Source organism: Diospyros lotus, chromosome 4 (genome assembly GCF_014633365.1).
Source record: "Diospyros lotus cultivar Yz01 chromosome 4, ASM1463336v1, whole genome shotgun sequence".
In the NCBI taxonomy this organism is placed as follows: Eukaryota; Viridiplantae; Streptophyta; class Magnoliopsida; order Ericales; family Ebenaceae; genus Diospyros; species Diospyros lotus.
In genome coordinates, this window is record NC_068341.1 from 19,572,709 (window position 1) to 19,596,499 (window position 23,791).

General features: G+C 31.5%; 1 protein-coding gene across 3 annotated transcripts; it reads right to left on the reverse strand.

Annotated features, from left to right (window-relative positions):
• Nucleotides 1–980: 980 nt before the first annotated feature.
• Nucleotides 981–7,086, reverse strand: LOC127798993 (actin-97-like). Of its 3 annotated transcripts, XM_052332661.1 has the most exons (7): nucleotides 7,002–7,086; nucleotides 5,563–5,644; nucleotides 2,885–3,057; nucleotides 2,392–2,785; nucleotides 1,689–2,302; nucleotides 1,502–1,599; nucleotides 981–1,247 (listed from the first exon to the last, which is right to left on the reverse strand). In XM_052332661.1, exons 2-6 carry the CDS (start codon nucleotides 5,600–5,602, stop codon nucleotides 1,534–1,536), a joined length of 1,287 nt encoding a protein of 428 aa, XP_052188621.1. In that variant the 5' UTR covers nucleotides 5,603–5,644; nucleotides 7,002–7,086; the 3' UTR covers nucleotides 981–1,247; nucleotides 1,502–1,533. The 3 variants fall into 3 exon arrangements, with proteins under 3 accessions (XP_052188621.1, XP_052188620.1, XP_052188622.1); XM_052332660.1 differs by lacking the exon at nucleotides 7,002–7,086 and having other exon boundaries at nucleotides 5,563–5,762; XM_052332662.1 differs by lacking the exon at nucleotides 7,002–7,086 and having other exon boundaries at nucleotides 5,550–5,762.
• Nucleotides 7,087–23,791: the final 16,705 nt, after the last annotated feature.

A 23,791-nucleotide genomic window follows, 5' to 3' on the forward strand; every position in this document is an offset into this window, starting at 1 on the left:
TTTAAGCAAGGAGTAGTTTGACTTGTTCTATTTGCTTTTATTAGTGTATTTAGGAGTAGTTGACTTGTTCTATTTGCTTTTAAACGCTCAGACAAGCCAATTGTATGGAAAAATAGAATTTATATATTGAAAAGAAAATTAGAATTCATCACTGTTTCTCTTTTAAGTATTTTTATTTTTTTTTGGTAACTATCATAGGTTCCATCCGCGATGGAATCAATCATGGATTCATGGCACTACACTGATAAGAAAAGTGCAATTTGTCAATCCAACTACGGATAAGGCACTATATTCAGAGACACACTGTCACTCTCTCTTAAATTTTAAAATTTATGTCGCTCCATTTTCGTAGAGATAGAAAAGTTATTGCTATTTTGACTATGCTACAGAAGGTTTTGGAGAAATCGGAATAAGAGAACACTCTTCTTAAGGTGACTTACTATTTAGATATTTTAAATAATTCATACTTAAACTAGATAATCAGATAAATCCAGATCTCATTTGCTCAAACTTAAATCGCCGCTATGTTTATCAGTCACTTGAATTGTTTTTTTTTTTTTTTTAAATTTTTATATTAAGACTTGGAGAGAAGCATTTCAGAAATTTTGAAAAGTTTAACAGATACTTGTTAACTGTAGAGGGTAAATGATCTACGTTTATAAAATTAAAGGGAAATTAATTCTTTTTTCAATATAAGGATGATCGATACAATTTAAGTAAATATTTAAAGGTGGGTTGTGAAATTTATTCGCCAAAACAATCAATCATATGGGCATACAACGGTTAGCTAAAATAATTATTAACTAATAATGCATCATAGGTGTGGATTAAAATAATCAGTTAATCATACTTTCTCTCCTCGGTCCAATTTTTGAGAGATTGCTCATTAAACCATAAAAGCCTTTTTGAGCTACTTATGTTTCTTTTGCACAAGAAACAGAGTCTGCATTTGTGAGAATAGATTCATGGGAGACTCAAGATTAACCTTAAACAGGCCTGCAAAACACGAACCAAGTGCTTTTATTTCATCCAGAGTTACAAAAAGGCCACATTTACCAACAAAGCAAAACCATGCCAAATTGATATCAAGAATGGTCATGACTCATGGAGCATGTCTGGCCTATAAAAGCAAACATCATAGTTTTATGTCCTTAGTTTCAACTGAAATGATATCGAAAACCACTGCATCACCAAACTTCTCAGTGTAATAACATATATATCACACAGACCCAGCATACTCCCGAGTCCTGAAACAAGTTGGATGAAGACAATATTAATCCTTTCTATAAATGATGTCTGTCCCCACATGCATGGTTGAGTTGTAGAAGATAGATATTAAATTAACAAACAACGTTCACAGCCGATGATAAAAATATAGGCTACTCAAAGCAGCAGATGATAATAAAAATGAAAAAAAAAAAAAGCGGAAGCAGAATTGTCCCTCCCCTAATTAAGTGATATATATATATATATATATAACACCTAAAAGAGAAATACTCACCGATCGAGATCCAAAGTAACAACAAAATTAACTCAAAAGCATTTTCGGTGAACAATAGAAGCACCAGATTCATCGTACTCTGCCTTGGTGATCCACATCTGCACCATTGGGCGCAATTTAATTAGTACAGAGAGTCAATTGTGGGAATGAACGACAATTTAAAGGCAATTATGGAGGAAAAAATTACCTGTTGGAACGAAGAAAGGGATGCCAATATCGATCCTCCCATCCAGACACTATACTTTCTCTCAGGTGGTGCTACCACTTTGATCTTCAAAGTCCCAGGAGCGAGAGCTGAGATTTCTTTACTCATACGATCTGCCATACCGAGAAACATTGTTGAGCCACCACTAAGAACAATATTGCCGAACAGATCCTTCCTGAGATCGATGTCGCACTTCATGATGGAGTTGTAGGTTGTTTGATGGATTCCAAGAGATTCTATTCCCATCAGTGATGGATCGAAGAGGGCCTCAGGGCAGCGGAATCTCTCGGCTCCAATTGTGACTACCTGCTCATCAGGCAATACGTAGCTCTTCTGAATTTCAGAGCTGGTCTTAGCAGCCTCCAACTCCTTCTCGAAATCCAGAGCAACATAAGCCAGCTTCTCCTTTATGTCACGAACAATTTCCCATTCAGCAGATGTCTTAAATGAATACCCTCTCTCAGTAAGAATTTCCTTAAGATGATCCGTAAGATCATGACCAGCAAGGTCTAGACGTCGAATAGCATCAGGAACAGCGTATCCTTCATAAATTGGAACTGTGTGGCTCACTCCATCCCCGGAATCAAGCACAATGCCTGTTTAATGATTGACAACTAACTTTGTGATGAAGGCATGATAGCAATAACAGAATTGAAATTAGTTTCAAGGTTAGCATATGACAAACCAGTTGTCCGGCCACTGGCATATAGGGAGAGAATAGCCTGGATTGCAACATACATGGCTGGCACATTAAAAGTCTCAAACATGATTTCTGTCATTTTTTCCCTATTTGCCTTGGGGTTAAGGGGTGCTTCCGTGAGAAGTACAGGGTATTCTTCTGGGGCAACCCGAAGCTCATTTTTAAAGGTGTAATCCCAAATCTTTTCCATGTCGTCCCAATTGGTGACAATACCATGCTTAATAGGGTACTTCAAGGTAAGGACACCTCGTTTAGATTGGGCTTCTTCTCCAACAAAGAAATCTTTTTGGCCCGCCCCAATGATGATACCTTTGCGTCGAGGCAGGCCAACTATGCTATGGAAGACTGATCTTGGACCATTTTCACCTGCAATCCCAGCCTGTACACCAACAACATCAGGGCAAAACCACTTTAGGACAAATCGCAGAAACAACCACATATAAAGGTGCCAATCTTGCAATGAAAATTGCCGACTAACCTTGATCATGCCAGTACCATTGTCGCAAACAATTGCTTGAATGTTCTCCTCGCTAGTATTGATTGGTCCAGTGCCGCTGGCAGCTAGTGCAATGTCCTCATTAATCTCGGCTTTTCCAGTAGCAGGGTCGCTGGCAGTTGGTGGAGCGCCCCCCTTATCCCTCTTACGCCTCCCTGCATAACAGTAAAAATTAAACAATGATATTAGTAATGCGTAGAATTCAGTGCAAAGCCAACCGATCAGTACTATGATCCTCTCTTTTCTGTCCAATCTGAAACTCCATAAAATTAGAAAAAGTTAATTGACCGTGTATTTTCTTTATATTAGATTTTTAACTTACTAATTTACACGAAAATAAAAATGAAAAATAGATATAATAGAAAACGGAAACGAAAAAATATTATTTTTTTTAAAAAATAATAAACAAAAATAGAAAGAAAACATGTAAATAAAAAAAATATAGGAGATTTTTAGTAAATATAATTTTAATATAAAATATAGTTATTTAATTTAAAAATAAAATAAATTCCCTAATGCATTCAAATAAATTTTAAAAATAAATTATAGAAGAAATTAAAAATTTTGAGTTAGAGATGAAAAAAATTCATCTCCATTCTTGGATGAAAATGTGTTTCTAAATCGAAAATGTGTTTTTAATATTTTCTTAATATTATAAAACGGCCACAAAAAATTTCTAAAATTGTAAAAGTAGCTCAAAAACGTTTTTTGACCTTTCAGAAACAAAAGCATTTTGAAAAAGTCAAAATATCACCCCAAAAAGTTTTCGTGCATCATAATTGGCTTATATACCCTTGAATTTTATATTTTGTCAAATGAATCCTCAAACATTCTTGAATTGGACACAACACCCTTCTAATATTCATGACATTAAATAAATTATTTGTACATATTCTGAATTTTATTTTTTGTCAAATTGGTCCTTCAACATTCTTAAAATGATTAAGACACCTTTTTTATTATAAAAAACAATGTTAATTAAACTAATTTAACTTAAAATTATTTCTAATATATGTTTAATTTAATTTAAGTAACATCATTTCTTGTATAAAGAGCATGTCCTAGCCATTTCAGGAAAAACCAATGATGGATTGTGTAGAAAATAAAGTTTAGGGGTGTACATCAATTTACCCAATTAAAAATTAAATTATTTATATAAGATTGGTGTGACTCTATTAAACATAAGATGTAAAGACATATGGTTTGATCTTGAGAAGACTCAACACATAATTGTTAAATTGATATTCAAACTATAGATCGATTTATTTATTATTTTATTAATCAAGAATTAAGAATTGAAGCGATTAATACTTTAAACTAATAAATATATAAAATTTAAGTATAAATCTCTTATTACTCGACAAAAATTAATAAACATTCATATAGAATATCTAATATCCTAAAAGTATAACTTTAAGTATTAAATATATAAATAAAAACATATCAAGTATTAATGTCATTATCTTCTAAATTCTAACTGATCATAAAGGTGAAAGTTATCCTCCATATCACATTAACCGTCATCTTTATCGATCATTGAGTATTAGCATATCCTCTTGTTCAAGCGTTCTTATTCTTAATTTTTTAATCTTCTTTTCTCTTTAATCTCAATCAATATATAGGTTGATTTTAAGTGATAAAAGCAGAAAAAGAAACCCAAATTTGCTCAGCTAAAAGTCTTCTAAAAAGAGGAATTCTCTCTGTCCTCTTTCTAGAAATGTCAAAAAGGCCGGCCTGCCCGAGTCGGTCCACAAGCTTTTTAAACGGGTTGGGTCGGCCTTTTTACTCGGCCCAACCCCTTTTGTCGTGGATAGGGCTTGACCTGGCCCATGGCCCCCTTACAAGGGGTGGGTCGGGCCAGCCCGTGGGCTAGAGGGCCGGGCTGGGCCCTTAGCCCACAGGGCCTAACGGGCCGGGCTCGGTGGGCCCGGCCCTTTTTTCTTTTTTTTTTTAAATAATTTTTTAAGAATAATATATATAATATATACATATATAAATATTAAAATAATATATATATAAAAATCAATTTTTTTTCCTTTTTAAAATATTTTTTATCTTAAGTTTTAAATATTATTTCATCATTTTATATTTCAAAATTCTATATACCTTATTAATTTTCTTGTGAATTGATATGAAAATAATGCATATATTAAAAGAAGAATGTTTATTTATAATTTAAATATATAAAAAATTTAGCTTGAAAATTTTAAATAATTTGGTGATTATTATTTATATATATTGTGAAATGTAAATTTTTTAACATGTAATATCAATAATTAATAAAGAGTAACATAATTAAAAAAATATGAGTAAAGGCCTAACTGACTGGCCTATAGGGGCCTCATGGGCCTAGCTCATAGGGGCCCAACGGGCTGGGTCGAGCCGTGGCTCAATTTCTTTGGCCCAACCCTTTTGACACCTATACCCGTTTTCTCTCTCTCTTACCAAAACTTTTGCCTCTAATGATGAAAAAAGATTTTATAAGTTGAAAAATTAGACTATCCATAATAATTAAGAATTATAATTGGTGAGAGATGAACTAAATCAAATGTAGACACAAGCACAATCATGCATATGTTGCATCATACCTTGATTTCGTAAAGAAGAAAGAAAAAGAAGAAAGCGACCTAATATCTGTTAGTGAGACCTTGGAAGCTTACCGACTCCTCCACTTCGCAGGCCAAACTTAGGCTGATCCATCTGATTGATCAAGAAGTTCGGGTTAGGATTTGAGATCTTTTCCTGCAACATAATCAACCAATTTGGTGAACAAAAATGTGGGTCCCCATACAAAATTTCATGCGCATATATACATATGCATAGATATATATATATAGAGAGAGAGAAAAGCGGAGTGGTGGTTTTTTTTTAGAGGTGTGCACGGTGCAGTTTGATAGGTCTGAACCATTTTTAGCACGCCAAATCATTAGTGCGATTTTCCTATCAAACCAAACCGTCTGGTTTGGGTGCGGTCGCATTTGTAGTCTGATTTGGTGCGATTTACCGCGATTTGAAAATAATTTAACAACATATAATATATTATTATAACTTTTATAATTTATAACCAATTATAAAAATATTAGATAGAATAGTTATATATTATTATAAACTATTATAATTGTCAACAGATTATAATAGTTATATATTATTATAAATATGTTATATGTTATTATAAAAATATACGGTAATTTTTATAATAATAAGTGTTGTTGAGGTGATTTTTATAATAATATTTATTTTTTATTAAAAAAAACTACCCTAATAGAAAAAGATAATATATAATAAGATTTGCTGTTGGGCTGTTGGTTTTTTTCTATTTTTATAATCTGTTGGGCTATTGGGCTGTTGGGTTTTTTGGGGTGTTAAATAATATATTTTTTTTTCAGCCGTTCGGTTTAAAATCGAACCGCCAATTGTATAAATCGCAAACCGCATGATTTGTACAGTCTTCAAACTGTTTTGGACTATAAAAAAAAAAAAAATCGATCGATTCGATCTAATTTGATTTGATTTGGCCGATTTTTGCAGTGCATCGATATTTTTGCACACCCCTAATTTTTCTGATCAAATACTAGAAGATTATTGAAGGACATAACAAAGGTCGAGGTCGGTTTGGTATAGTGGCGCATCAAACATCCTGATTTCCCTCCAATTTTACACACACACGCACGCACTCACATAATATATGTATAAACCGACGACTCTATGTTCCATCAATTAAAAGTCAATATGAACAGATTTTAATGTTAATAGAAATTAAGGTTTGGATCCAACTTGAAAACCAAGCTAAAATTCCGTCCTTCTTGATCATTTACCCTATAATTTATGAAAGTCAAGATTAGAAAAAGGTCAAATTCTCCATCAAAAGATACAACAAATTAAGAATCCAAATCACGGCTCTATGATTTAAACAGGAAAATTAATCCATGTGCAGCTCGTAACTCCAAAATTAACAAAAAAAGAATAAGGCGGCAAGACGTACGATCCAAATCAAAGCAAAGGTTTGAAGCTGATGGAGCAAAGCAAAGCAAATCAAACGGAATGATTGAACAAATATCAATATTTGTCGATGCAGAATTTGAAGCCTGCAGGAACTTACCTCGATTTTAGAGACTGAAGCAGAGAAAAAGTTGGAAATAAAGAGATCGCAAAGTGGAATGTGAGGGAGAGAGAGAGGCCGCGAGGGAAATATTTAAGGCCAAGGAATTGTTGACTTCCAAATTAAATTAAGATGACTACATTTTTTTAATTTACATCATAATGTGCAAAATGAATAATTTGAAATTAATTTTCCATAAATTAAAACTCTAATATATAAAATATATTGACATTTAAACTCTAATATATAAGACAATGAGGACCAGTGCACATAAAATAACAACAAACACGTACATCAAGGTCTGCTAAAATAATGTATTATAAATATAAATACGTTAGAGTAGTAGAAAGGTTAAAATAATCAGTCATCGCCTGAAATAATTATAAAATGCATCAGAGTCGTCGGCTAAAATATATATAATCATCAATCACAAGTTGAAATTGTTGGCTAAAATTATCGTCAGTACGTACACACCAAAGTTGAGTCTTCTCAATGACAATTATTTATCTAAAATTCATGATAAAAAAAAAAAAGTTCAATAAATAAACGGAAATACCTTGTTTTAGAATTATAAATAAATGATTCAAAAGTCTTTGCCCATATGATAATAGTTAATTATCATAAACATCCCAAGTCATACGCACGTAAAATAATCCTAAATGCATAAAAGTCCTCCTCACATTGCTTTCTTAATACTTGGGAAAGCAACGCACGTAAATAATAAATGTTATATGTAACACGTCTGCATGATTGGATAGAAAATTTTCGATCTTTTTGATCAAGGGGCTTGAAAACGTAAAGTTAGCACATTCTTATTCTTAAAGCTGGCCAAGGCGCAACCGCTCCATTTTATGTGTTAAACTGTTGTTTTTCCTTGTACTGATGAACACTAGGCCGTCGACCACAAGTTCAAGAACAGGAATAGAAATAAAAAAAGAAAGAAAAGAAATAAATTAAAGAATCAATGCCCATGAACACACACACACAATGAATACCAAAGATTGCGTGTTTGGATTCAAAGTGAATCCTACTCACGACAGAGTTATCCTTAGTCAATCCACTATAAGAATAAGAACACGAGCTTAATAGAATTACATACAAGAAACTACCCCCACAAACTTACAGTAAATCACAAACCCTTCTTGTGCGTATAAGAACTCACACAACCTCTCAATCTTTCCCTCACTTAAAACGGTGCACATTTAGAGAGACATCAGAGATTGAGTAGCTTTTTCTTATATACTCTTCGCATACTCTGTACCTGTATATATAGTCTTTGATGACTTCAAGAAGGAGATAAAACCGTTAGATAGATAACGAGATAGAGTATGGCCGTTAGATCTGTAGACTTTAACGATCACACTTATGATTAACGGTCAACGGGTATATCTAATCTATCGATTAATTCTACCCGATTGTCGATAGTCAACATATCATCTGTCGACAATTTAAATACAATTTTGAGACATACTCTAACAAATTTCACCTTGAATTAAAATTGTTAGGTTGGATTTTGACTAGGGGACCACCTTCATTGCTCTCCTATCTAGGTAGGGAGAACATTGAGCAAGGATCACTACAAAAAAAATTGATTTTTAGCTGCGATTTTTTTGCAGCGGTTTCTAAAACCGTCACAAAATACTATTTTAGCAGCGATTTTTTTAACATTTTGCGACGATTTTGAAAAAGCGTTGCAAAATTCATTAAAACATTCAATTTTGCGGCGATTTTCAAAAAACCGCCACTAAATTTAAAAAATAATTAAATAATTAAAAAATAAAATTGAATTTAGCAGTGGTTTTTGAGAAACCGCCACTAAATTAAAAAATAATTAAATAATTTAAAATTAAAATTAAATTAACATTTGCGGCGGTTTTCAAAACCGCCACAAAATTCATCAAAAAATTTAATTTAGCGACGGTTTTTCAAAACCGCCGCTAAATTAAAAAATAATTAAATAAATTAAAATTAAAATTAAATTAACATTTGCGGCGATTTTGAAAACCGCCACAAAATTCATTAAAAAATTTTAGTAAAATTCATCAAAAAATTTAATTTAGCGGCAGTTTTTCAAAATCGTCGCTAAATTAAAAAAATAATTAAATAATTTATAATTAAAATTAAATTAATATTTGCAGCGATTTTTAAAAACTGCCGTAAAATTCATTAAAAAATTTAATTTAGCAGCAGTTTTTGAAAAACTGTCTCTAAATTCAATAATAATTAAATAATTTATAATTAAAATTAAATTGAATTAAATTAACAAAAAGAAATATAAAATCTTAAAAGAAATTTAAAATTTAATTTAAATTAATTACAAAATCTTTATATATATAAAAGTAAGATAGTCTTGAAAAAAGAAATTTCCCCTCAAAACTTGCATTACTGATTTGCAATTAATACTTATTGTATTAATAATTTACATTTTGTAATTTGTATTAATAATTTAAAATTTTCAATTACTTTGAAATAATAAGTAGTAATAATTTTTTTTCCCAAAACTTACATTAATGATTTGCATTTAGTACTTATTGCATTAATAATTTACATTTTGTAATTTTCATCTTTATATATATAAAAGTAGGATAGTCTTGAAAAAAGAAATTTCCCCCCAAAACTTGCATTAATGATTTGTAATTAATACTTATTGTATTAATAATCTACATTTTGTAATTTGCATTAATAATTTAAAATTTTCAATTGCTTTGAATTAATAAGTAGTAATAAAATTTCCCTCTGAAACTTGCATTAATGATTTGCATTAATAATTTACATTTTGTAATTTGCATCTTTATTAATAATTTAAAATTTTCAATTGTTTTGAAATAATAAGTAGTAATAAAATTTCCCCCCGAAACTTGCATTAATGATTTGCATTAATAATTTATATTTTGTAATTTGCATCTTTATATATCTAAAAGTAAAATAATCTTGAAAAAAGAAATTTCTCTCCAAAACTTGCATTAATGATTTACAATTGATACTTATTGCATTAATAATTTGCATTTTGTAATTTGCATTAATAATTTAAAATTTTCAATTGCTTTGAAATAATAAGTAGTAATAAAATTTTCTCCCAAAACTTGCATTAATGATTTGCATTTAGTATTTATTGCATTAATAATTTATATTTTGTAATTTGCATCTTTATATATATAAAAGTATGATAGTCTTGAAAAAAGAAATTTCCCTCCAAAACTTGCATTAATGATTTGTAATTAATACTTACTATATTAATAATTTACATTTTGTAATTTGCATTAATAATTTAAAATTTTCAATTGCTTTAAAATAATAAGTAGTAATAAAATTTTCCTCCAAAACTTGCATTAATGATTTGCATTTAGTACTTATTGCATTAATAATTTACATTTTGTAATTTGCATTAATAATTTAAAATTTTCAATTGCTTTGAAATAATAAGTAGTAATAAAATTTTCTCCCAAAACTTGCATTTCTTTATATATATAAAAGTAAGATAGTCTTGAAAAAAGAAATTTCCCCTCAAAACTTGCATTACTGATTTGCAATTAATACTTATTGTATTAATAATTTACATTTTGTAATTTGTATTAATAATTTAAAATTTTCAATTACTTTGAAATAATAAGTAGTAATAATTTTTTTTCCCAAAACTTACATTAATGATTTGCATTTAGTACTTATTGCATTAATAATTTACATTTTGTAATTTTCATCTTTATATATATAAAAGTAGGATAGTCTTGAAAAAAGAAATTTCCCCCCAAAACTTGCATTAATGATTTGTAATTAATACTTATTGTATTAATAATCTACATTTTGTAATTTGCATTAATAATTTAAAATTTTCAATTGCTTTGAATTAATAAGTAGTAATAAAATTTCCCTCTGAAACTTGCATTAATGATTTGCATTAATAATTTACATTTTGTAATTTGCATCTTTATTAATAATTTAAAATTTTCAATTGTTTTGAAATAATAAGTAGTAATAAAATTTCCCCCCGAAACTTGCATTAATGATTTGCATTAATAATTTATATTTTGTAATTTGCATCTTTATATATCTAAAAGTAAGATAATCTTGAAAAAAGAAATTTCTCTCCAAAACTTGCATTAATGATTTACAATTGATACTTATTGCATTAATAATTTGCATTTTGTAATTTGCATTAATAATTTAAAATTTTCAATTGCTTTGAAATAATAAGTAGTAATAAAATTTTCTCCCAAAACTTGCATTAATGATTTGCATTTAGTATTTATTGCATTAATAATTTATATTTTGTAATTTGCATCTTTATATATATAAAAGTATGATAGTCTTGAAAAAAGAAATTTCCCTCCAAAACTTGCATTAATGATTTGTAATTAATACTTACTATATTAATAATTTACATTTTGTAATTTGCATTAATAATTTAAAATTTTCAATTGCTTTAAAATAATAAGTAGTAATAAAATTTTCCTCCAAAACTTGCATTAATGATTTGCATTTAGTACTTATTGCATTAATAATTTACATTTTGTAATTTGCATCTTTATATATATAAAAGTAGGATAGTATTGAAAAAAGAAATTTTCCTCCAAAACTTGCATTAATGATTTACAATTAATATTGATTGTATTAATAATTTGCATTTTGTAATTTGCATTAATAATTTAAAATTTTCAATTACTTTGAAATAATAAGTAATAATAAAATTTTTTCCCAAAACTTGCATTAATGATTTGTGTTTAGTACTTATTGCATTAATAATTTACATTTTGTAATTTGTATCTTTTTATATATAAAAGTATGATAGTCTTGAAAAAAGAAATTTCTCTCCAAAACTTGCATTAATGATTTACAATTAATACTGATTGTATTAATAATTTGCATTAATAATTTAAATCTTTCAATTGCTTTGAAATAATAAGTAGTAATAAAATTTTCCCCAAAAACTTGCATTAATGATTTGCGTTTAGTACTTATTGCATTAATAATTTACATTTTGTAATTTGCATTAATAATTTAAATCTTTCAATTGTTTTGAAATAATATGTACTAATTATTGTAAAATTAATAATAAATTTTAAATATACAAGTTTTTCAATACTAATTGTTTTGTATTAAATTTGCATGAGTTTTATGAGAAATATTAATAGACAATTTAAACTATTAATTAAGTCATAGAAAATTATCTATTTATTTAAAATATTATTTTTATATCTTTATTCTATGTATATTTATATAATATTAAAATATGATAGTTAAATAAAGTATTTTGCCAAGTGTCAATCAATGGTGAATTTTTTTCCTCAAAAATTTGCATTAAATCAAAGGTAGTGGGCGCGAACGGGTGGGAGAAATTATAATTTTTAATTTTGTTTTAATTTTAGTGGCGGTTTTAGAAACCGCCGCTACTGCCGCTAAAATTAAAATTTTTAATTTTGTTTCTATTTTAGCGGCAATTTCTAAAACTGTCGCTAAAATTAAAAATTTTAATTTTTTTTAATTTTTTAATTTTTGCGGCGATTTTTCAACTAATTTTGCGTAATTTTGCGGTGGTTTTAAAATCGTTGCAAAAAATATGATTTGCGGCGGTTATTCCAGCAATTGGTCAAAACCGCCACTAAATGCTCCGTGACGGTTGATTTAGCGGCGGTTTTCAAAACTGCCGCTAAATGTAAAAAAAATCGCCCTTAAATGACAGTTTTTTTGTAGTGGATAATGCTTGCTCAAATTTGGCTATGGGAATAGATTTGGTTAGCATATCTGCTGGATTAATATTAGTTGAGATTTTCTCAACTCTGACTTGATCCTTAGCTATAATGTCGCTAACAAAATGTAATTTGACATCTATATGTGTGGTCCTCTCATGGAATGCACTGTTCTTAGACAAATGGATTCTGACTAGGGGACCCTGCATTGCTCTCCTAGCTAGGTAGGGAGAACATTGAGCAAGGATAATGCTTGCTCAAACTTGGCTATGAGAATAGATTTGGTTAGCATATCTTCTGGATTAATATTAGTTGAGATTTTCTCAACTTTGACTTAATCCTTAGCTATAATGTCCCTAACAAAATGTAATTTGACATCTATATGTGTGGTCATCTCGTGGAATGCATTGTTCTTAGACAAATGGATTGCACTTTGAGAATCAAAATACACCTTAGATACTAGCTCTTTTGATCCCAGCTCCTGAATGATCCCTTGCAGCCAAATGACCTCTTTTATAGCTTTAGTAAAAGGCACATATTCAGCCTTTATTGTAGACAAGGCTATTAAGTGCTAGAGATTTGATTTTTAGCTTACTAGGTTTCCCCATACTTTAAAAACATAACCCATTAAAGACCTACTTTTATCAAGATCAACTACAAAATCGGAGTCACAAAAGCCCTCTATACAGCACTTATTTTCAGTGTTTGAACTAAACACTAGTCCTTTATTTAGAGATTTTTTTAGATACCTAAGGAGCCACTTAACAACATTCTAGTGTTCCTTAGATGGTTTGGTCATAAACCTGCTAATCAATTAGGCTAACTCCATATGCAATATCAGGTCTAGTTCCTATCAGGTTTACTATTTACCATTCCAAACACTTTCACAACCTTTTTAAGGTATCTGGAATGAGACAAGGTTAAAGTTCCTTTATTTATGTCCCTAATTATGTCAATTCTTAGAATTCTTTTTGCTGCTCCTAGGTCTTTCATCTCAAATTCTAATTTTAGGTACACAACGAGCTTATTGATTTCTTCTTTATCCTTACTTGCTATTAGCATATCATCTACATAGATTAGGAGGTATATGTACTGCTTTCCCTTAAGCTGTTTATAGTACACACAATGGTCAAAGTTACTTCTTTTGTAACTTTTCTTAAGCATAAACTCATCAAACATTTTGTACCATTGCCTTGGAGATTGTTTCAGGCCATATAATAACCTTTTTAGCAGGCATACTTTATGTTCATTTCCCTTTTCTATGAAGCCTAGAGGCTGCTCCATATATACTTCTTATCTAGGTTTCCATGAAGAAATGCAGTCTTGACATCTAATTGCTCCATTTTTAAATCATGAAGAGTTATAAAAGCCAAGACCAACCTAATTGATGTATGTTTTACAACGGGGGAAAACACTTCATGGTAGTTATTTTCCTCAATCTGGGAATAACCTTTTACAACTACCCTTACCTTATACCTAGCTGGTTCTACCCCTGATATACTTGGCTTTCTTTTAAAGATCCATTTACAACCAATAATTCTTTTATTATTAGGCCTCTTAACCAGGGTTTAGGTTTCATTCTTATGTAGAGAGTTCATCTCTTCCTTTATTACCCTAAGCCAAAAGGCCTTATTCGGGCTTGCACAAGCTTCATTGTAGCTCATAGGTTCATTTAGCTCTATTGAGTCCCCTATGTTCAAGGCAAAAGCTATAGTATTAGCATGGGCATACCTTGCTGGAGGTCTTATCTTTCTTCTCACCCTATCTCTAGATAACAAATAGTCCTTCAAGTCTTGCTCCTCATTAGGTATACTAGAGCTGGGTAGATCTTTAGAAGTGTTGATGTTATTAGAAGTATCAGTTATGCCATTAAGGTTAAAGATTTCAGATGGCAAGCCAGGAGAATCATTTTGATAATTTTTCAAGTTTGAACCTCCTAAGTCTCCACCTCAAGACTTACTTATTTCCACCTCAAACTAAAAATTATTAGTTTGATTTTCTTCATCTGTTTGTTTCAGATTTGACTTACCAATTTCTTCTTCATTAAATACTACATCCCTACTAATGACTACTTTCCTATCCTCAATCAACCATAGCTTATAGCCCTTGACTCCCTTTAGATACCCCAGGAATATAGCCTTTTTGGCTTTGGGGATCTAACTTCCCTTCTTTCTTATGAACATACCCTATGCACCCAAAAGGTCTCAAGTGATTTAACTTGGGTGGCTTACCTGTCCATATATTTTCAAGAGTTTTAAAATGAATAGATATGGATGGTGACCTATTTATGAGATAACCTCTACGCAAAACCTTTTAGGTAAACCGTGTTCACTTAACATAAACCTTACCTTGTATAAAATGGTTTTGTTCATTCTCTTGGCAATTCCATTTTGCTGAGGAGTTTCACTATATGTCCTATGCCTTGTAATAACAATTTGTTTACAAAAATTTGTGAACTCATCGATGCAAAATAAGCCATTATCAGTTCTTAGATTTTTAATCTTCTTTCCTGTTTGATATTATACTAGGCTTTTCCACTCCTTAAATCTTTCAAAAGCTTCATTTTTATGTTTAACGAAATACACCTAGGTCTTTCTAGAGAAATCATCTACAAAGGAAATAAAATATTGTGCATTAGAGAGGCAATAAGGAACATAAGGAGAACATCATATATCTAAGTGAACATATTCTAAAATGTCATTTGTTTTATGTCCTAAGAAAGTGAACTACAATATGTGAGATTTTCCTATTACAAAACTCTCACAAAATTTTAAATCCCCAATTCTTTTAGGGTCTAAGATGCCCTATTTACAAAGTTCTTGCATGCCTTTTATTCCTATGTGGCCTAATCTGTAACGCCCCACTTTTCCCGGGAACGTTATAAATTGGGATAATTCTGGGACAATAAATTTTTTTTTTCAAACACTAAAGCTAAACCACATCATTCCTCGAAACCGTCCCAGAATTCCCATACATTAATCTCGAAAGAGAATCACTATACACATCAAATGTAGAAGCAAAGATCGAAACCTGATATCTTAACATTAATCATAAATAAATTCTTACATCTTCAACATTCCTCAAAATGTTCAGAATTCAAAGTAGCTGAACTTAAATACATGGGCTACATAACATATATTTCATTCTTCATGCACTTTGCTAAGTGTCATTTCATGCCTCATTTATCCTCGAATTTGCTATAATCTCCATCTGGAACGTTTGAATATTCTAGGGGCAAAAACCCAGATTGGATGATGAACCATCTAAGTAAAGGTACATAATGCTATGTCATATGTGTATGCAATGTCTTACCTCGTAGGTGTCAATTGCACCCCTTATGCTACCTACCATTTTTGCGGCCACCTCTTTCGAACCCGGGGTGTTTGGGTGCACCCTTGGTAAAACGGCTGTGCCAGTTCGTACTTCCTACGGCCTCAAATGCGTGTGATCAATGATATCGACGTGTATTTATGCATTTTATAGTCATGTTATGTATGCAGTCTATGTGATGGATACATATCAGGGCATGTTAATATGATGAAAACATTCCCGAGGATCGGGTTTCTTAAACATAAATCACTTACAACCAAATATTTTTCGTAAAACTAACTTTAATTGAGAAGTAACACTTACATTCTCAAGCTTATCGGGCTACCTCGATATCCGTGTCTTGCCTTGTGTATCGCCTCGATTTGCATGCCAACCTCAAAATTTGACAAGTCACTTCAACTTATTCCTCAAAGCATCCTAATCACCATAATTATTTAAATAAACATTAAAACCTATTTTTTCATAATTTCTGGCATTTTCTATAATTTTTTCTCCATTTCTTCCTATTTTTCCTCAATAAATCCAAACTAAATATTACTAAAATATTTTCTCAAATATTTCACTACGAAAATTCATAAAATAATATTCCTGAATTTCTAAAATTTTTTAAGAAATTTTACTTACCTTAACTTAGCATCTCTAGCTTCCTCGATATGTGTGCCTTGATCTCGAAACGCGTGCCCGAACCATTTTTCGGTCAAAATCTCTGGAATAACAATAAAACTCTATTTCCCAATTTTTGAAATTTTTCTAAAAATTTTCTCCAATTATTTGTATTTTTCTCCATTTCTTTTCTTTTATTTTTCCTTTTTCCTTTTTTTTTTCTTCATTCTTCTCCTTTCTCTTCCTTTTTCTCCCTTGCTTCTTCCTGCGTGAACCCTCCATGCCGAGCTTCCTTCCTTCCTTTCTTTTTTTTTTTTCTTTTCTTCTTTATTTCTTTTTCTTCTTCTTCTTCTCTCCCCTATCTCCTGCGCATGGCTTTCGCGCACCAGCCCAGTCACCTCCTGTAGCCCCTCGCCACCGTCAACGCCTGCCTTGCCGCCTTCGCCAGCTGCCGACGCCTCCCGCTGGCCGAGCATCGACCTCCGCCCTTGCTGGAAGTAACTCGTAGCTGTTGCGGTCGCGGCTGGTTGCTTCTTCGGCGCACCCAGTTGCGGCCATGGCCGTGCTGACTTCAGTCGACTGCTTCCCGGCCCTCCACCGAGCTCTCCCGTGCTGCCTCAGAACCGCCGTGGGAGCTGCTCCGTGCTCGCTGACCAGCCGTTGAGCTTGCGGCTACTCTCTTTCCTTCTCTGCAACTCGTTGTTGCTTTTCCCTATTGTTCACAACCTCCCCATTTTTATAGTCGATTTCCATTGCCTCACCTCACGCTTTTGCCCATACCTTCTTTGCGCAAATCTCGGCCGATTTTGCAGAGGCATGGCTTGAATCTTGCAGGGGTGCGGCTGATCTGGAGTTGCAGGGCATGGGTTGCATTTATGGATTGATTTTACAGAGACATGGGTTGCATTTTACAGGGCATGGCCTCTGCCATGTGTGTACACATTTATAAATATATATTTATATATCATATATTATATTAATATATATAAAATTATGCATTAAATTCCAATTTTCTCATAATATCACTTGAGTAATTCCCTAATAGCAAATACGCCCTCAAACGCTAAATTAAATTGCATTTCAATACTAAAAATCCATTATTAATAACTTTAAGGTTACTCGATTTGGACGATTTTGTCCCAGTGTCCTCACCGAGCTATCGTTTCATCCCGAAACTACTGAAGGGTTGCTCGTTACGCAAAACCGGAGCCCCTCTAGGCTTCCATTGATTTTTCGGGAGTCTCTTACAACGATTTGGTTTTACAGCCTAAATGGCAACTGTATTTTAGCTGTACCGAAATTGTTCCCGATCCGATTTCTTTCGATACCATAAATCCTAACTCAAAATGCTCATCAATGCTGTATCATTTTCTTTAGATAATTTCATTCCGAGACATTCCCTGCAATCGATTCGGTACTTATAACTGCTATCAATTCAATTTTTCGGTATCCTAACTCATCGAAATTATGTAGCAAGCTTATGCGAACATGGGGTATTACATAATCTCCTATGCCAAATTTTGTCTCATTTGTTTCAGAAGAGGAGACTACAACATGCCTTGAAATGGCTTCTCTTTGCAAGACATGTAGGCCATGTTTTAGAAATCCCTTTAAAACTACTATAGATCCCTTCATTACTTTTAGAATCCCTTTTTCAGATTTATAAGATCCCCTATTTAAGTCTATCATTCCTAAGGAGATAAGGTTTCTCTTTAATTCAGGTATTAGCCTATCATTTTCTAAGGTTCTTAAGGTTCTATCCCATATTTTAAATATTACTGATCATGTACTAGCTATGCTATAGGACTGGTCATTTCCCATTAGGACTTTTCCTCTCTCATTTGGTTTAAAATTTAGCAACCAATCTTTCTTAGGTGTCATATGAAAGGTACACCCCGAGTCTAGGATCCATTCATCTCTAGAACTTTTTTCTGAGATGGTAAACCCTTCTCCACTCTCATAGCCATCATAAATATTGGCTATGTCTAATTTAGCTACTTGGATGTCATAATTTTTCTTTCTAGCAGGACAATTCTTTCTAAGATGGCCTTCTTTCTTATAGAACCAGGATGTTAGTATTTTAGAACTAACCCTACCTCTTGACTGAGATCTTGTTAAACTCATACCCCAAACTTGAGATCTTTTATTAGTTTTCCCTCTGACATGTAAATCTTTTGCAATACTAAGTTTCTTGTCTTTCTTGAATTCAAGATCTCTAGATCTTAAGGCAACTAAAACATCTTCTGGGGAGAGATTCTCTTCCATATTTGATGGCAGTTTTCATGTCTTCTAGGAATTAGGAGAATAATAGCCTGATTTTCATAAGATATTTTCTCATCAATGTTGGCTAAACCTATTGTGATTACTTTAAAATCATCTAGGTTTTCTTCTAGAGATTTTGAGAGGTTCATCTTAAAACCAAAAAGCTGTTCTTTCAAGTAGATCTTATTTGATAGGGTCTTAGTCATATATAAAGACTCAAGTTTGAGCCATACCTTGGTGGCAATATCCTTATCATTTACTTGTTGGAAAACGTTGTGATAGGTTTGAAATTCTATGACACACGCCCAAGAGGAAGGTGAATTGGGTAATTTAAAAATATAGTTTGAACTTGAAATCTTTTTCAAAACATATAAGAATATAATGCAAGTGAGGATTATAGAAATGCTTGAAATAATAAATGAAAAAAAAAAAACACAAGCAAGATATGAACACAAGAATTTATAGTGGTTCGGCTTAACCCAAGCCTAATCCACTACCTTAGCTCATCACTAAGGATTTTGCAAATAATCCACTAAAAATCCTCCTATCACCCCAGATAGGCCCTCTAGCAACAAGATAAGAAAAATACAAACCTCCTACTTAGCCAAGTAGGCCTTCTAGCTACCAAATCTAGGAAATACAAGAAATATACAATATGAGAGAATCTAAGAAATGAATCTCTTAGTTACAATGTCTCTCAAAATGATACAAGACTTGGAGTAAATAATTACAAATGAAGATCAAAGTCTTGAAGAGAGAAAAATGAAGCACAATCAATGTAAATATAAATGAGTATAAGATATAAGCTCAAATCATTTCATTTCCATCCATAAGTCTCTTCTTGATTATCCTTGAGTTGTATTTATAGGCTTCCTAAAAGTTTTACCCGAAACTAACTATTTTTGAGCCGTTAGAGACTGAGAAACTAGCTGTTAGAAACTATCAGAGCTACAAACTGTCAACAGACTAAAGAGGTTAGTTGACTAATTATATGAACAAAAATTAAACATAGTCGATAGAACCAGAACCATAGTCGACAAATCAAAAAAATGAAAAAAAAAACTCCTTCTAAAATACACACTGGTAGTCGACAGATTAAATTATGCTATCGACAGAACCATGAGGATAATCGACAGATCAAAACGTAATCGCTAGATGCAAGGTAGAACATATAGTTTAGTTGACAGAATAAAGAACTTAGCCTATAGATGTAAGAAATTAGTCGACAGATGAAGAGTATTTAGTCGATAGATGTATTTGATACATAAATGTCCTCATTACAACATATTCACATTTCTTTAGTTTAAGTAAATGTTTATATTTTTTTTAATTTATATTTTACTTTCTATTTATTTTAATATATAAATGTAAATAAGAAAGTATACCCATTTGGATTAAATAAAAATATCTAAAAAATTAAAATCCATAACTATAAGAAAATAGAATTTTGGATTTAATACAAACTCGAGATTTAACAAATTTACTACTCTTAAAATACATACCTTCTATTTATTGAAAAATTCATTAAAAATCATTTTAACAACAATAAATATTAGCTATCATAATTCCGAAAAATAGTTTTTCAAAATGAAAATATTTTCCTATATATTCCCTTATAACGTGCTAATATTCTAAACTTAGAGAAATAACATTTCTTGGTTCATTTTGATACATAAAATATTATAATACTTAAAATATGTTTTTCAACTAATATGATACAAAAAATACTATAATACACATATGTTTATCGAATGATTTAAAACCAATTTGTAAAAATCATTTAGGAGATTCTTTTAAATCTTAAGATTTGTTTTTGCTAATCTCCAACTAATATAGAAAATCATAGATAATTTTGATTTTCATATTCTTGACAAATCATAATCTCCAACAAATCATATTCTTGACAAATGACTTAGGGAATAAATTGATTTTGTTTTTCATCATCAAAACCAAATACAAGTGTAAAATATCACGTTGTCCGCAAGGTTAAGTATAATTAGGCTATAGGCAATCTCCAAGGTGTCTTGTTTTTCTTCTGGGAGTCATGGTAACAAGTAAGTTCTTTTTCCCTATAAGTGCATTAGCACATCTCTATTGGACTAGGATGACCCCCATCTTCTTGCATCACATGTTGAAGTCACTCATTCCATTGAACTTTTCGATTTCTAGTTTTGTGGATTGCATCTTCCTCTTGTTCTTGATATTTGATATTGTGGAAACTTATTATTCTTGAAATCTTGGACGAGCTTTGATACCAGTTGTTGTTTTTCCTTGTCTGTCTATTGATTGATGAACACTAGGCCATCGACCACAAGCTCAAGAACAGGAATATAAACAAGAAGAAAAAGAAACAAATCAAAGAACCAATGCCCACAAACACACACACACAATGAACACCATAGATTACATGTTCAGATTCAAAGTGAATCCTACTCACGATAGGGTAACCCCTAGTCAATCCACTATAAGAACAAGAACACAAGCTTTACAGAATTATATACATAAAACTATCCCATGAACTTATAGTAAATCACAAGCCCTTCCCATGCATACAAGAACTCACACAACCTCTGAATCTTTCCCTCAGTTACAATGGTATACACTTAGAGAGACAACAGAGATTTAGTAGCTTCTTCTTGTATACTTTTCACTTACTTTGTACCTGTATATATAGAGTCTTCGATGACTTTCAAAAAGAGATAAAACCGTTAGGATAGATAACAAGATAGGGTATGGCCATTAATTAGATCTGTAGACTCTAACGACCACACCTATGATTAACGATTAATGGGTATATCCTATCTGTCGATCGATTCTAGATGATTGCCGACAGTCAACATATCATCTGTGGATAATCTCAAAACAATTTTGAGACACACTTTAACATTAACTGAAGCCCATTTTAAATTGAGGGAATGTGAGGTAAAGAGGGTAAATTTTCCTAAAACGTATGGAGATTCTTTTTAGTTTAAACATGACTCTCTTAGTTATTATGGTTTATACTTTTAACTCATAAACCCCATCGGTTAATAATGATGTTAATTAAAAATATAATTAAATCAAATTAATATAATTTAACAAGAACAATAGAAAGGTAAAAAAAAATAATTAAGAAGCCCATCACCAATGGGCTAGAACCCATCAACAATAGATCTAGTTGTCAATGGTTCATCGAAGATGTCTTTATCAGTTAGTCTAGTCCACAAAGACCATTGTTGGGGAACCATCAACAAATAGAGAGAGAGAGAGAGAGAGAGAGAGAGAGAAGAAGAAGAAGAAGAAGAAGAAGAAGAAGAAGAAGAAGAAGAAGACATGTAACCCACTAGTGTCCCACCAGTTTCGATTGGTTCCAAATTAGGCAACCCGTCCAAGGAATTAAATTACAAAGAAAGAGATAAAGGTGATATGGATTTTGGTGTCAACAATAGTAGTAAGGAGGAGAGCTGACACTAATAGTCTGAGAGAGAGAGAGAGATAAAAGATCAAAGATCAAAGATGGAGAATAATAATAATAATAATAATAATAATAATAATAATAATAATAGGAGAAGGCAATGACAGAAGCAAATGTGGTATTAGCAGGATAGGGAAGTGACGGTTGGTTTAGCTAGGAGATAAACAAAGAAGGGTAAAGTAGAGATAAAGGCAAGCGATGAAAGAGAAAAGATGAAGAGATCTAAAAAACAAAGGCGATAGGCGATTGCCCATTACAGAGGATGTGTTCGACGTGAGACAATGAAAACGACTTGTGATAATGCACAAAAGAGTCTATCGGATGAAGAGGATATGTCTAGCGTGAGGTAGTGGTGTTTACAGTGGTGCATGTGTGTGTACGAGAGAGACAGAGAGAGAGATGGCGATAGTTGGTGGCTAGCAATCGACAACAATGACAAAAGTTGTCACCAACAACAGCAAAGGTTAACGCCAACATTGAAGGATAAAACCTCCACTTTGACATTCACTTCTTTTAATTTTTTGTTATTTTAGTTTTGTTTGAGTAAATTTAGTTTTAATTTAATTTAGTGATCATTTAATTAAATACAATTAAATCAAACTAAAAGGACCTTCAAAACTATTTTTAAAGTATAAAAAGTTTCCATGTAAATAATATAATCCATAAAAAGTTGAAGTGCTCCCATAAGTAACATAAATTTAATTATATAAAAGAGTTTAAAAATTAATTAATTAAATTTTCATTAAATTGTTTAATAAAATATTTAAACTCTCAAAATATTCAAATTGAATTTAAATCTTATAATACACCTAAACTAAATTAAATTAAAATTTATCAAATACCTTTCTTGTTACATTTAACAATAAAACACAATTTAATACAAACTTAAAATTAAAACCAAACCAACCCTAGGCTCTATTTGGCCAAGTAAGTGAGGTGAGGTAAATATGTTGAGGTGAAATGAGATAAATTTGATTGTAAAAAATATTTAATAAAAAATCAAAGTTGAGCTTGTAATGATATTATCATTTATTTTTCAAGTTTTTCTTTTATCAATTGGGTTTTCACAGTGAATTCTTATTTTACTCAATGGGAGGATTCTCAAATGGCTGTCCGGTTCCCCAACTCGCATTTGAGACAAGTCTGGTGCCTTGATTCTGGGCAACTCTTACTAGCGTGGTGGTTATTCTAATTTGCATTTTGTCTTATTTCTTAATATCTCATTACTCTCATTTTTTCCAACTTTACATGCTTTGATTGACTAAAGTTGACCAGCGTACTTTATGCCCTCACTACCATGCTTTGGTTGATCAAACAGTTTGTGGTCAACCAAAGTTGATGAGTGTACTTATTTGATATCCAAATATTGTCAAGTTTTCACAAAACTTTGATGTATGGTAGCCCTTTTAGTGGCCTCTCTTTGACATGCATGTCTTGCATATGAAACCAACCTCATT